At 37.5% G+C, this 15,624-nt stretch overlaps 1 protein-coding gene across 2 annotated transcripts in view; it reads right to left on the bottom strand.

Moving 5' to 3' along the window:
- Positions 1–950: 950 nt before the first annotated feature.
- Positions 951–15,624, bottom strand: part of nrxn3a (neurexin 3a) — a 163,008-nt gene continuing 148,334 nt past the window's right edge. For both annotated transcript variants that reach the window (XM_046412322.1, XM_046412324.1), the window contains 4 exons: positions 13,910–13,999; positions 12,624–12,931; positions 11,814–11,904; positions 951–2,831 (listed from right to left, as the gene is read on the bottom strand). In XM_046412322.1, the coding sequence (XP_046268278.1) occupies positions 2,527–2,831; positions 11,814–11,904; positions 12,624–12,931; positions 13,910–13,999 (794 nt within the window). In that variant the 3' untranslated portion in view covers positions 951–2,526. The remainder of the gene's footprint in view (positions 2,832–11,813; positions 11,905–12,623; positions 12,932–13,909; positions 14,000–15,624) is intronic.

The following is a 15,624-nucleotide window of genomic DNA, read 5'->3' as shown; positions in this document are numbered from 1 at the left end:
TGGCTGTGAAACACATGTCTAACATGTCATCTAAACAATTCAAAACCATATTGGAAGTCTGGCTCATAAAGAAACAAAATGATACAAGTGAGGCAACAGTGCAGCCAGAATGACGCCTGTGGGGGGACATGAAAGGTTTTCATGTTGCCAATGAGAACTGGATCTAGAAAAGTATCAGAAGATAAATGGATGTCTGGTTCTTTGATTTAGTTTTATTTAGTGATTGGCCAAAGTACATTACATTCTCACACAAGTAAAAGATGGATATTCTCAGTGTAGCTTATGACCTTATCGTTCAGTCTGGGCAAAATGTGAACACAGGAACACTTACTAACTTTTACCAGTGTACGGATTTTTAACAGTCCCCAAAAACCTGAGCAATGTTTTCTGTCTGGAAAATGTTCATCACTTGTACTTTCATGCGTCAATTGGAATTTGGAAACATTCAAATGTTGGTATGAGGACAGTTCCAAGGTTGTTTGCTCATGTTGGCCACAGCTAGTCTTTATGAAGCATTTTAGTTGAATTGTTGTCATTAATAGAGAGGAAGACTAAATATTTGTAAGTTTTCAAGGCCTTTAAAGCTGACTAGGTAGATTCTAGATTATATGCTGAGAAAGTTAAAGTATTGCCAATAGTAATTACGTAATTGGATTTATTCAAGGACTACAGTATAATTTCGGAGAAAAAAAAAAAGAAAATTTTATTTGTTATCAAACTGATGAAAAGAGAAAAATAACAATTATAACACAAAATTCCAGGAAAGGAAAAAGTGCACCTCCACATTCTTAAATGACAATGGCACATAATGGAAACACAAACAGGTGGTAAATGTTAACTAATGATAAGGTGACAAGACAGTGATTTGGGGTGACCAGTCCTGCAAACAACCCCCCACCCCCACCCCCCTCAAACACACACACACACACACACACACACAATTTTAGCTGTTTTAAACAATGAGCCCCCATCCATTATAACCTCCTTCTCTTTCTGTTTGTGTCATAACTATGACTTTATTCTCTTTCAAAAAGAGAAGTAACCCAGAACAAAAAAAGCCATGATACAGAAGGAAGGGCACCTTGTATTTGTTGGACAACTGCAAGTAGTTAAATATTCATGCAACTTTAGAAACATCTCTGGTTAGATCTCTAGGCTAACAATACATTTTTATTCTTTATGAAATATCAATATGATTCTTCACATTCTGATTAAAGTTTTTCTCCATGTAAATTAACAGTTAATAGATTTTTGTCATGAAATACGCTGATAAACCATATGTTCAGTCTGTACAATAGAGGTACTAAAAATTACAACTGTCATGGTATATGTACAATTTCCTACCTACAAAGTACAACAGCTAGCATGTAATAAAATATGTAAACAAATTTCTTGTTTTTTGACACAGTTGACTGTGACAGCAGATAGAATTCACACTTTCAACATTTGATTTATTTCTGTATACACATTTGTTAACAGTGTTGTAGTACTGCATTTATTTCCTGACACCTCCATAGAAAAAGAGAACGATAGGCAATGAACCAACATACAATTTTGCAAAAAGATAAAACCACCACTGGCTGTGCATCAATAATAGACCTTTTCACCTTTTCTTTAAGAGATTTTTCCAAGGTTAACATGGTTAACATTTTTGAGGGGTTTGAAAAAGAAGAGAGGGGCTAATATCTGATCTGATGATGAAGAATTGTTTGGCATTAAAGAGAACATGGTCCAAGTTAAACACTGTATACCGGACTTTTACTGTACTGTAGGATGGCATGCATTTTACAATCAGTTGCTTTTTACCAAGAGAAACAGCCACTTCTTTCCACAGAGTCACTCTGTCTGTCAGACAATGAGAATAATTGTGGTGAGTCAGGTGCCAGAGCAAACAGATTCTATGAGATTTGCCCAGGGCAATTTGCTCACTTGGTTTCATTTCATACACAGAAATAGTTTTCTTTTCTTGCTTTTCTTTTTGTCATTTTGTTTGTTTTGCTTAAAGCAAAAATAAGTTAGACACCACACTTGTATTATGTATAAACCATAAAAATTTGTCATATTCTGATACAACAAGAGTCCTTTTTTAGTTTCACAATGACGTGCCTGACCCCCTCTTGTTAAGCACTACATGTTGTTTACATGCTGAAAATGTATAAGATTATGAGCCTTTTGTAATTAACAATTTTACAAAAACTTTTTTGTTCAATGCCAAGGATCACATAGCTCTAAAAGTCACTTAGGAGAATGATGTAGCTGTGAAATATTTCTATACTGATAACGTCTGACCAGATAGAAGAGTTAGGTCTCTAAAGTTGCTATTTAGCCTTGTCATTATGCTTACAATAGTAAGTGTGCTTTATATTACAGTACATATCATCAGTTCAACTACTCAGCACAGTATAAGATTATTCAAGTTCCACATTATACCATCATTTGTCATAGCTCCTCACAAGGAAACTGATAAGTAAATGTTCTCTTAGTGCTTTCTTTCTTCACTCTCTCGTGTTCACGAAAGTCTCACAGTCACACATAATACTCCTTATCCTTATTTTTCTGTTTCTTGTTGCTGCCTTTCAAGCTCTGCTGTTTGTCCTTCATGACAGCTCCATTGCTCTGCACAGCTGAGTTGGTTATGTAGTTCCTGCTCTCGTCCACCTGGTAGGAGCCTTCATCCCTGTTTCTGTACTTATACATGGCATACAGAAGGATGAGGATGCACAGGGCAGCGGCTGCCACTATTCCGATGACCATCCCGGTGGTGCTGCTAGATTCACGGACCACTTCCGAGGGCCCTGGAACTCGCCTGACGCCCGGCTCTGTGGGGAGTGCTGTGGGTATATTACGGAACATTGGGGAGGTTATTAATGGGCCCCTCAGCTTGTCGCTGTCTACCTCAAAGGATGTGGGCAATGGAAGCAACACTAGGTCGGGCTGGGGTTTTAGCTCGCGGTTATTCATTTTGGCTGGAGCATTGTGGAGGGTTGCGGTGGAGGCAGAGGTGGCGGTGGTGCGGCTCTGGTCGGCGGTTAGCGGTATGGCGGTAGTGGTAGCCCTACCGCGTCTGGAGATTGAAGGTTTGTTAGGTCTAAAAGTCTTGGGTGCGTGAGCTTTGTAGCCACCTTCAAAGCCTGACGTGGACAAGGTCTTATCTGTTACCAAGGAGAAGGTCGTGTAAAAATCTTCATCATCAGTAGGGGGCAGGTTAGACTTGAACGCTTCCCCAGAGCCATACCCCGATATCACCAAGCCATCATCATCACAATCATCGCTGCCTCGATCCGACAAGCAAGGTACCCCCGCCTCAGTGGCCTTGGACAGGGACTCTTTGGTGGTCTCAATAATGGTGAGGAGTGGGTGGTGGGTTGAGGGAGTGGGAATGAAGGGTGCACGAGGAGCTACAGAGGGGTGCGCTAATGGATCCTCAAGTACTGGGATGACTAACTCAGCTCCTGGGGTTGGAGACAAACAGGTAATAATGTTAGAGAGCAGCACCAGTGTGTTATCAAAATAGATACAGCCAGACAGAAAAACTAAACATGCAAAAAGTAAATCCAAATTCACAACAATAGGTATAAATCAAGAGAGAAGCAATTAAAGAAAAATAATAAATAAAAACTGGCAGATTTCCAATTTTGACATACATTTCAAAAGGCCTAAGAGTGAGTACGAGCCAAGTGTGCTTTAAATTCAGAATCGGCTCTAGAATTTGGTATAAATATAATTTCAAAAATTTTTGAATCTGGATATCTAATTGAATTGCAGAGAGGTTTTGTCACATGACAGTTTGATTATGCCGTCATTTGGTATTTAATGGCATCTTTCTCCTCTATTGCTTTGTCACTGGTCTTCACTGTACTGTTTCTTGATGGGATTACTTTTTACTGAAAACGTGACAATCATTCTTTTCTGGGAGCAGCTCTGTGGCCGAGAAAAAGCTGTTTAACTATAACTTGGACTTTGTGTTTATTGAATGTCAATGGCAGAGCAGAGTCACCTGAATGTTCATCCTTTGTGAAATACTGCGCTGAATGAAAGGTGTCATGTACTTTCATCCTTTGTTTGTTTAAGAGCTTGATTTCGTAAAGGCAAGGAAGGTCCCAAGCTAACAAAGCAATTTAAAAGATAAAATAAGAACAATTTGCCACAATGGATAGGGGTATGTTCTTAACTTATTGAAAGGTGCAGTTAGTAACACTGATGTAAACAATACAGCTATATCTTCTTATCAGCCAACAACTGTAAAGCGTGCGTGGTCCCTTTGGCAAAGCTGCTGATGGTCAGTAAATACTTGACACATACTTTTATATATACAGTGTATATATGGTTTTACACATGTAAATACCTGTATTTTTAGATTTATACTTATCTGTTGTTTATCCTATTTTTATATTTTGTTTTTCTTTCTTGGTCAGGAAAACTGCAAGTGCGATGTCTGTATGAAAAAGAATTTCCCCTTGGGGATAAATAAAGGAATTCTGATTCTGATTCTGAAACTGTGGACCAGCTGAAGTGAAGTCTCATGCAGTGAACTTTGGCAGAGCTGGACTTACAGCAATTCAGTAACAGCAATACTTAAATAACCACATGCATAATTCTGTAATTATGTTGCTCTGTATGTACATCCTCAGTCTTTGCAGATTGTGTGAAACAATAAATTACAAACTGTTTTTTTTCTGCAATATTCTTTTCACGCTAGGAATCCAAAAAAAGTTTGATTTACTAATGATGCCATCTCAAGTATTTATCACTGGAATGAACATCCAAAGTGCCATTGACATCCAGTGCCACCATAATGTGCACACTGACTCTTTGACTCACATTCTAAATCTAGTATTGATCAAAGCAAACTGTTACTTGACTCAAAAATACCAACATGCACATTCCCAAGCACACTACTCTGTAGATTGAACAAAAGCTTTTTAATTCCACAGTTGCAAACAGTGAAGCACTCAGTCAAAGACTCATTCAGTTACTGCTGTTCACAGCTTGATCAGAGATGCAGTTTGCAAGCTTTCAGAGAAGTGCTCCTTCAAACAGATGTTTACAGGATCGTGTTGTCTCTGATGAAGTCAGTATTCTTACACATGTTACATGTAGCATTTTGTGTTCATATGCTGAGCAGTGAGACAATTTATATTTAGTTTCAAAATATTAACATCAGGCATTAAATCATCAAAGTGTATAATTTGATCCTATTGAGTACATACAAGTTTTGAGTTGTTTTGTGTTTTGAGTTTATTTAAAATATAAGGAAGGAGGTTTTCTTACATTAAGTAAGTAACTGGGGTTCATCAGTGAAGAGGTTAGCAGAATGAACAGACACCTAAAAGCCTCAGGAGGCTAGAAAGGAGGAATAATCTCTTCACTTATTAGTCAAAAGTTTTTGAAATTGCTAAAAAAAAAAAAAAAAAGCCACATGTAACATGTTTTCAGATACAATTGAATAACTGGTTGTTGTTAGTGTTTACAAACTGCATCTTTAAAAAGAAAAAGAGTTCAAAAAGTGATGCATACTGTATATTGTCAACTTACATCAACAAATTGCCCGCATGATTTAGGCATGAAAAAAAGAATTTACAAAGGAAAAGTTGTGTAAGAATGTGTAAGAATGTGTAAGGATAGCCACTTGGTACCGTTAAAGTTCATTTTTATCCATTGTAGACTGTGTTCTATCTTGTAACACGATGGTACAGGGAGGCAACAACACATACATCCACACCACATAACATAAAAAATAAACACCATAATTCTGTTTTTTTATGTTTTGTTTTTTCCTGGTAAATAATTTGTTTTTACAAAAAAATGTGTATCTACATTTTTTTTTTCATTGCAATAGACTTCAATAGTATCTAAAATCTATTCATCACTTTTTTGCTTAAATTGTCATTTGTTCTTTAGTGTTGAATGGATGGATGACTTTATATTTTAATATCTCTAAAGACAAGGGAGAAGGTGAAGAAGGGGTGGGACCTATGAACATACTACATAGGAAATGAGGGTGATGAGGGTGACAGTGTAAGTCAGTTGCCATGTCCATGTAAAGGCAGTACGAAGCGGTCGGGCGGCATTAGAGCTTTTGGCTGTAAGGAAGGGATGGGGATATACAAACAATGAGCAATATACATGCCCATCTACAGAAAAGAACAGAAGAACTCTAACACTGACAAGTCTGACAAACCCTAAACTGCAACTTCTTAGCCATGCAATTCATTTGTTTTTTGTCTTACAGTCAAAATATTATTCAGCAAAAGATTAATTTGTATTTTACCAAAATAGATTTAAAAAATCTAAAAAAATGGAAGATATGTGAGAAGTAGATCTGGAACTGCTGCACCTACTAATTTGTGTGCTTGGACATGCTTATTTACAAAATGCCTGAAGTTAAGTTGATTGTGCAACTGTTTGAAATTTGATATTTGTTTAATTTGTTGGTTTTTTTTCATTTCAATTCAGTATCAATTCAGTATTTGTCAGGAATCCACACTATAGCAATTAAATCACACAAGTTAGTCACTGAAGTAGTTCCAAATCCAAAAAAGTCAAATTATATCAAAAAATATTTCACACTGTGATCTAAATATTATCTGATTGACAAAAAAACAAACCAAACATACTTAATAAGCCGAAAAGCATAATCAGAACCAAAATGCCAGTGATCAATTGGATAAATACAAAAAATATGACCAGTCAAAACTATCAAATGAAAAATGTTAAGATGAAAGAACAAAGCCATTTAAAATTTTGCACACACTGCAACCAGATGCACACAATAGAAAACAGACAGAGAGAGGCACTCGACTGGAGGACGGGCTCCTCTCTCATGTGTTTCTTGATGACAGTTCTATCTGTAATGTTAGTCTTTCAACATGAAGCGGCCGTGCAGTCTGGGTGTACATCAGAGAGAGACGGTACTGGCTGAGAATGGGTTATTTTTTGATTATTTTTTTGGTTTTGTTTTAGTTGTACTGCAGGATGTTGATGCATGCTTAAAGTAAGTTGCATTTAGGGAAAGTAGAAAAAAACAACACAGCAAACTGGGGGGCAGGTAAGACTGACCAATGTTAGAAAATTAGGAGACAAACACTGTGTCCCAATCCCTTACTATGAACGAATCATCAATTGAGTTAATGTAACAGTTTGTACTGGCAAGAAACGACATGTGATACACATGTGCAGATGGACTTCAGTCAAACTGCAAAAGCTACAGCCAATTCTCCTCTATTTCTGTTGCATTGTGACACAGTAGTAACCATTATCACCACAGTCAACATGAAAATAAATTCAGTATGCAAACTGATACATTTTGTCACTTTCACAGTGTGAATGCACTGCAGACCCCCCAGTCCCACCTCCCCAAAATAAATAAATGAATAAATAACAAAAAAGTGGAGTAGTATGCAATTGGGACACAGCTCCAGTGTAACTCATAGCAGGGGAGGGAAGAAAAGAAATAAAAACACATATAAAAACATATAATAATAGTATCTTGTTATGTGCTATATGTGAAATGCAATTTATTCTAGATCCAAGTATGATAAAGGGTCAAAAGACGAGTTTAGAGCTGATATCCATAACACAGTGCCTGTTGTCCCTGTGCAGCGGGGTGTGCGCCAAAGACACCAGCTGGACGTGGAAGCTGCAGTTTATCTGAACCCACCACAGCAAAACTTTTTCCAGCTAATGAAATTAGATACTGAATGAACTTAAGTTGTTGAATTTGATGCGGGAAATACAACCATGTTATACACAATGCCTCAGGTGCTGATGCCACACTATAGTTTTACCTGTGCAGGGTGACAACGGGGCACTTGGGGAACATTACGCAGTAGTACCATCAGCAGTTAACTGGTGTGACAGTTGCAGCTGTCCTGGGTTGCTTGGCAGTCAGACTCACATTTAGACTTAAACAAACACACAGAGTGTGTTAACAGTGGCCATTTCAAACCACAGTTGTGGTTTGGTTGTTTTCCAATAACACCACCATGCAAAGGGATGGACATTTATTGACAAAAAAAATAAATCTTATGGATACCAGCTTTAACCCCAGTGTCTTTTGACATATGATTCAAAATTTTGTGAATGCAACACAAGTTTTTTTCCATGTAGATAAAAATATAATTGGATAGGAATTCCATAAGATGGCACTTGTCTGACTAAATTTTATCTTATCTGTTATACACAGTCGAGTGAAAATGAATGGAGACTATGGGTCGCCCAAAGGGCATGAAAATATATGGAATAACTCCTCAAACAATGTTCACTAAATTTTTGAAAATACAGGTTTAGTGAAAGCTCTTTGCCTCTCTGAAAAGGTTTCGCTAAAAGATACCCAAAGTTTTAACCAAACAGAACACATATCTTTCAATAAAATTGCATATTTAGCAATGTGATTCATTTTATCTCTTTACTTTTATCAACATGCATCCTAAGGTTTTTTTTATATTATGCATTCTGAAAGGCAAAATATAATTACTGATTGTAAATACACAGTTAGACAAAGTTGGCAGCTTGTTTTCTGATTGTTTCACAATAATTACATTCTAAAGAACAAATAAAAACACCAGTGTGGAGAGCCTGTCTTAACAATCTTTCTTAATAAGCAAATGATTTTCCTGGCGCCTGAAAAAAGCCTAAGCCAGCTCAAACTTCTATACACTCATTTTTTAAAAAAATGGCTGATTTGGCCCACTTTCATTTTGTGCTATATTTTAACTGACAACTTGCTTATCAAATGTAGTTCAACTATTCTGGAACGCTTCCTAATTGCCATCTTATGAAATTAATTGAAAGGAAAGGAGAAGACGACAGATTTACAACAGAGAACAGAATCACTTGATAACTTCTCTAGACAAACCAGACAGTCAACAGCCACACCGACAAAGTAAAGACAGTGTGGGGTAAAATAGACAACATTCAATGTTGCTGCGACCGCAAAAATGGTTTCCAATACAAACACAAATGCAGACATTGCAACCAAGTTATTCTCAGTCTGGGGGCAAGGAGTCAGGATGAATCAAAAAACATGCACTGAAATGCTCAGGGGTCACTTAACAGAAAAATGAAAATGGAAAAAAATCTGTGGCAAAAGAAATCTTTTTTATGTAATCTACTCCCAAATATGTTCAAATGTAGCATAGGGGAAGAAAAGTGACTTGATGACTGGCCAAATTAGAAGGGCTGATTTGAACATTTGCTGTTCAAGTCCAAAAAAAGCTGATGATAATAAAAGATTTGTTTTGCCTTTTGATTTACAAAAATGGATGTTTTCATTAACAGCTGCATGGTACCCCAGAATACATGAGGAAACAGTTATCACCCACCAACACGTCATGCCACACATGATGAGGCCAAAATACAATAATGTGCTTCTGAATAACTGGCGAATAAGGCGGTAATGATGTCTCGATAACAAAATTTAGAAGAGACAAAACGAAACAGGAAATAGCATTGACTCCAAAAATGATGCCACAAAGGAAATTTCAACTCAAAGCATGCCGCTGTCAACGTCAAAGTGATGTTAGGGTTAGAATGTTGTGAATTTCTGTGTAAACACATGATTGGATGACTGGGGCCCTGTCTTTGTCTTTCTTCACAAATCCCCATGAATCTCAGGCTACACAGCACAGCTTTAGACCCATTTACACCACAACCTTTCACATACTTGTTGAAAAAATTTGGGAATGACCTTCACTAGGGAAAACCTACTGATGGTCAGCAGAACAGCACTCAAATCCTCACCAATCATGTACCTGAATGTTACCGTTAGCACTACAAACATTCCAGTTAAGTTCATGTTTGGCATAATTTTAAAATACTTCTTTTCTTATGGTATAAAGGAAGTGCAACCCACCCAAAGTCAACGAACCTGTTTTGTTTTTGTTTTTTTTAACTGGCATCCCAGTTGCCAAAATAAAATGTTAGCACTGCACATTTCCGCAAACCACCATGTTATTTCATCAAAATATCCACAATTTGTATCTTATAATATAGAGCTCACATGTATATAAGCTGACTTTTCCATTAGGAAGTGAAGAGATTGGATGGCTGCCGAGAAACCAACAAACTGGGTCATTAAAGTGACAGTCTGGGACATTTGGTGGCTGTGTTTGTGGCAAATAAATGGTCATTTTCAAGGAGACATCTGTGGAGTCTCCAGCCTTGACTGGGTCTACAAAGCCATAAGGAAAATACAAGACCAGGTGTGTTTTTGTGCCAAAACCTGATCAGATCATATGCACAGCGCTATCACAACATAACACAGAACACTGAAAATTTATAAAAAGAAAAGTTTCAATTATAAAATTTCAACATCATCCCTGATTTTCAGAAACATACAATACCAACTTTTATTATTTTGACCGGGTTGCCTCGATAAAGTTAATGGTACAATCTCCATAAGCACAGACAATGTTTTCCGGGAAATGATGACTGTTGCGATTTCTGTTCATCTAGAACTGAAAGGAGTGACAGTCACTTGCAAACTTTCTGATAAAAATTTTTAACTGGAAGTGCTCGGAGTGCCTGCTCAAAAAGTTAGAGCGCTCTGGAAAAAGTTTCTGTCCCATATGCTGCACACAGTCTCCTTTATTGGAAACAACTGAAAAGCCTCCAACACTACACAAACCCATAATGGCAATAATGTTCTTTAAGCGACTGAGGAGACAAGTGTGTAGATTTACTGTACTCTTTTTACAGGTATTGGACAGCTTGTCTTGCCCATTTACACCAAATAGCAGCATATAAAGGCATTGTGTTTTCTGTCTGGGTGGATACTATGTATTAATATACTTATGAGAGCACTCAAATAAACTTTATTTTCAAAAGATGTGTGGTATATTATAGGAACTAAAACATGTTGTGAACATGTTATAAGTGAAATGCCTAACTATTATTCACCTCACTAAGGTGAGGGAAAATCCTACTACTCAGTATGGCTGCTTGCTGTTTCCAAAAAAAAACATTAATGTTGCTAAGATATGGAAATTCCCAAATTCTTTCACACTAATTGTCTCAGTTATCACAATGCTAAAACATTTTAGAATTTTAAATATTTCGATACAAAAAAGACAGAATAACAAGAACACCTAAAAGCAAAAGAATGACCCAAAAAAAGGAAAAAACTTGTACACAGAAATTCAATGATATCTGTTCTCTTTTAGAAGCCTCTAAATATGGAGAATACACAAATAAAACCAAAAAACGTAAAATACATCACTGTAGTCCAGACAACACGCTGCATTTAAGCAGAAAACAAGTTAAAAAATGAACAGAATGTGTTGTTACAAAATGAAAATCGGTGGAGCAGTGAATGGCAGGAGCAGTGGACTCAAACACAACGTGATACATTTTGTAGCATCAGTGTAGAGAACATGGTGCGCCATCATACAAATTTTGCACATTTGTGATGATGTACTGACCCTCATTATTCCTCTCAGCAGACAAAATTTGTATGCATGTATATTGGTGACCATGTTAACCACTTTGGAAAACCCCATGTGCAAGTGTAGCTCATGACAATAATGACCCTCTGTGTAACTGCTGTCAGCTAGCAACATACTAAATGAACTTTCTGTATGACTGATGTAGCAGTTCAAATGATTTCAATTTGAATTTGAACTTTGCATTTAACAATCCAGCCTTCCTTGGATTGGGTAATGTGTGGCGTAGCTCTCTGTGCGAACTGTTTTGACATCGGTTGTTTTATGAAGTTACACTTTGTCTAACCATGGGGGTGTGATGCTTTGAGGATACCTTGATCCTCGGGTGCAGATGAGTGAAAGCACGAAGAAAGCAAGCAAAAGCAAACTAACCTAGCCCACCTGCATGGCTAGTTTCACACTCCTCCAGGTCTTCGTCGTCACTCGAACATTCTGCAGATGACACAATATCATCTGGTGCATGCTTCATGGGCAGGACGTTGGTCATCAGACGTCATGGCCGCCAGCAAAGATAACCAAACACAGAGAGCCACCAGCAAAAAACAAAGAAGACACACAAAGACAAGGGGAAATATATACAAAACAAGTTAGAAGGGGAGCATGAAAGTTCATTTACGACCTCGGAAACAGTTGTATTTAACAAAAAGACCTCAGCTCAAGGTTGTTTGCTTCATTTTCAGAGCTTTCACTTCATTTCATTCTCCCTCATATTTGATGTGAGTTTGCTGAATTGTCATGGAGACTATGGAACTTTGATCACAGGACAACAGGTGGTCATATATGGGAACAGATGGGAACCTCTGCCTCTGTTCAAATATTGGCTCTGGTGTCTGATGTGAATGTACTTGATCTTCCTCCAGTCTCCCACTGACTCATGGTCGATGACATTTGACACACAATAATGACACACTATAGACTACACACACAGTTGGGCCATTAATTACGTCGCAGGCCACTATAAATTCTCAATGACATTTTCTGCAAGAATGAACTCAAACTATGGATTTTCTACATGACAATTAACTGAATAAACGAACAGCGTTAACTTGTTTGACATGTTCTATGTACGTCTTTCTTGGCATGTCTTCATTGTTTATTTCAGTTGCATATATAAATATTATGTCTTCTGTCAGTTGTGCCACCCCCTATAGGTATATAGTTATTATGGATGACTATCCATACCTGTACAGTCGAAGAAGATCTGTGTTTCCGTGTGGTAGTGGTGGACATCATAGTGGTAGTCTCGATGAAGGTAGTGGACATCTCTGGGGGCATGGCTGTGGTCCTGGCTGAGCCTGCCACACTGGGCACATCACCTACCAACCTCACACTGCCATTAATCTTGATGTTAGGGTTGCCCTCAGCAGCCATGTTCAACACCTTGAGGCCGTTGTAGTAAAGGCCAGAGAGCTGACCCTGAAAGGGCCGGCTGCGATCACTACCACCAATTGCAATTGTTGCTTGGGTGTTGAAAATTGTTAGCTGCCGTCCTAGAGGAGACATCCAAATGTAAGGTGTTTTGAACAGAAAATATACCTTTATAGAGGCACTAGTCATTTACAATCAGACGTAGAAACTTGTTTTTGTGGGGGTGCAACAACCAGTGCAAGCAGTGCTTCAGTAATTTCATATTTTTTACTGGTCTTGAAATTCTTTGCCTCCGTGTGTGTGATAATTTGATGCATGATGCACATGTAAGAAGAGAGTCACCAACAGATTAAAGGTGCTCTTAAATGAGGCAGTGAGTTGTTGGTATTTTGGTGGAAAATGAACTAAGAATAAATGGCTGTTTCTGGCGCACCGTACTGCTGATATGGTGGTTTTATCAACAAGAGCAAACTGAATACTTGCAGCCAATAATGGAATAATGTTTAAATAAATGTACCAGTTTCAAGCATTTTGATGCAAACTCAGCATATTAATCATAACACCCAGTCTTTTTGTATTTTTTGCTCTTAAACATAAATGAACCAACATGCAGGTAAGCTTTAAGGCGCCCATACAGTCCTGTTTACTGTGAGACATACCACTCTGCACCGGTTGTTACACTTGCACATATAAAAGATTATCATCATAGCCTACAGCCATGCCAGTGGCTACATAAAGGCATTCTCTACTCAGCTTATTACTACAACTCCTTACTTTTTTATCATATATTGAATTATTTTACAGTTTATTGGCTAATTTATTCACAGTTATTTAGTTCCTTAGTTAGTTATACACCAACCAATTTCAGCCCACATGAATTTCCAAATAAAGCTGCATGCATTGGTTTACATTAATGTTCATGCATGTGACACCAGGTTTAATGGTCATTTGTGAGAAGTGGAAAGCATCACCTCAAAAAAAATCAAAGAAAATATTTTGCTTTTAAACATTCATTTTGAATTCATTTAGGCCTTAAATAGAAACATTGTATCAGTATAATGAACACACATGAGAATAGAAACATGTCCGACTGATATTACCTTTCTCCTGTAGCCACTCCTCTACTGGTCTGGTGTATTTGAAAGGAATTTTCTTATTGGCCATTTGATAGCGTTCAATGTCGCTGTTCCCTTTAAAGTTTAAAAAGACATTTATAAAGACATTTACTGATCATCAACATCATTTCACCTAGAGCAAATACCACTTTGCTTTTAACATTTACAATATGTTTAAATCATTTTATCTGAAGATTACAATTGTATTAAACTTGTTTTAGTTGCCGCATAACTAGAGCTCATTATTTTTAGTTTTTATACAAAAGCAAGCAACAAAAAGCAGTTCATCTATGTATTCCCCCCACTATTCCTCTTCACTTTGTATACAGAGTGTGTTCCCATGCCACTTAGCTCACGACTGAGCAGCATGGCAAACATTACTGCTGCTACGAATGGGTGGAGCTGTTATCCCCTGAGGAAAACAAACAGCTCCTTCTTGATTGTTAATGTACCAATTACAGAATGAACCTGTTGTTTAACACAACATCAGCTTATCTGTTAGTGTGAGCATTTTTGACTCAAAAATTGCATAGTATTTGAGCCAAATGTTGCTTATATTGCAGTTATTATGTTACATTTGTGAAAATGGATCTTGCTTATTTGAACAAGGTCAGATTTACAGCGGTTTCTTTTCACATTTCTTCTGTTCACTTTGGCATACACACACTCTGTCAGGGAAGGAAGTTTATTTAGTGTAAACAGCAATAAACTGACGGATGGTGTAATTAAATCTGACTAACTGAAGGGTTTTAGAAATAATATTTACTACGGTACTGTATTGCATGTATGACAAGATTTAGAGTGGATTATCACTTAAAAATTTCCGGCCTTTGAAAAAGGCATTACAGGACATGAGACCATATAACATATATGCATTTCACTGGACAGCATGTGCACTTATAGACCTGAGATTGACACCTACACAAAGATACCGAAATCTGTCAGCCAATGTTCAGAGCTCACACAGATGTACGGTATGCCACTCAGTTCTACATTACAGGCAGTATGTCAAAGAATGCAGTGAAGTCTTCATCTTAATGTTACTGTTTGTGAACGAAAAACATACAAAATAAACATATTTTGTTACAATAACCGTGTTTTTATTAAATATATAAAGCAAACAATGTGTAAACATTTCACCACTCCTAACATCGCAACAACTAGGTTTGTATCATGTCAGCTTTAAAGTTTCCTCACTCATTCCAGTCACACCACTGGGTCGGCACAGCAGCAATCACAATGCAAAAGCTCCCTTAAATAATACGTGTGTGTGTGTGTGTGTGTGTGTGTGTGTGCGTGTTTTTAAAATCCATCTCTCAACCATTTTTCTGAAAGATTTTGGATTTGTGGGAGGAAACCGAAGAAAACCCTATTGTATTATCAGGATATTAAACAGAACCACTTTCACTGCAGACATTTTGTCTTGTCATGTTATGACGAGTCAAAATACCTACTGTGGAAAGGGTACAAAGAATTTCACTGTTCAGTTTTATTTTAGTGTTTGTAGATGATGGTGTTTTTGACAGTCACAGATCTTATTTTTCCAATTTTATGGTTTCGTCAAGCCGAGAAAATGATGTGTTCTTTTCCAGATGGAAGGTGTGTGTGGTTGGGGAGTCTCCTTGGAAATCTCAGACACCGCCTCGTGTTCGAGGTCTGGTGCATCAGAGGTGGACGCCTGTTGATTGTTCGGCAGCTCC

This window comes from Scatophagus argus, chromosome 15 (genome assembly GCF_020382885.2).
Source record: "Scatophagus argus isolate fScaArg1 chromosome 15, fScaArg1.pri, whole genome shotgun sequence".
Classification (NCBI taxonomy): domain Eukaryota; kingdom Metazoa; phylum Chordata; class Actinopteri; family Scatophagidae; genus Scatophagus; species Scatophagus argus.
The sequence above is the reverse complement of the archived record's forward strand: the minus strand, read 5'-3'. Positions and strand labels throughout refer to the sequence as shown.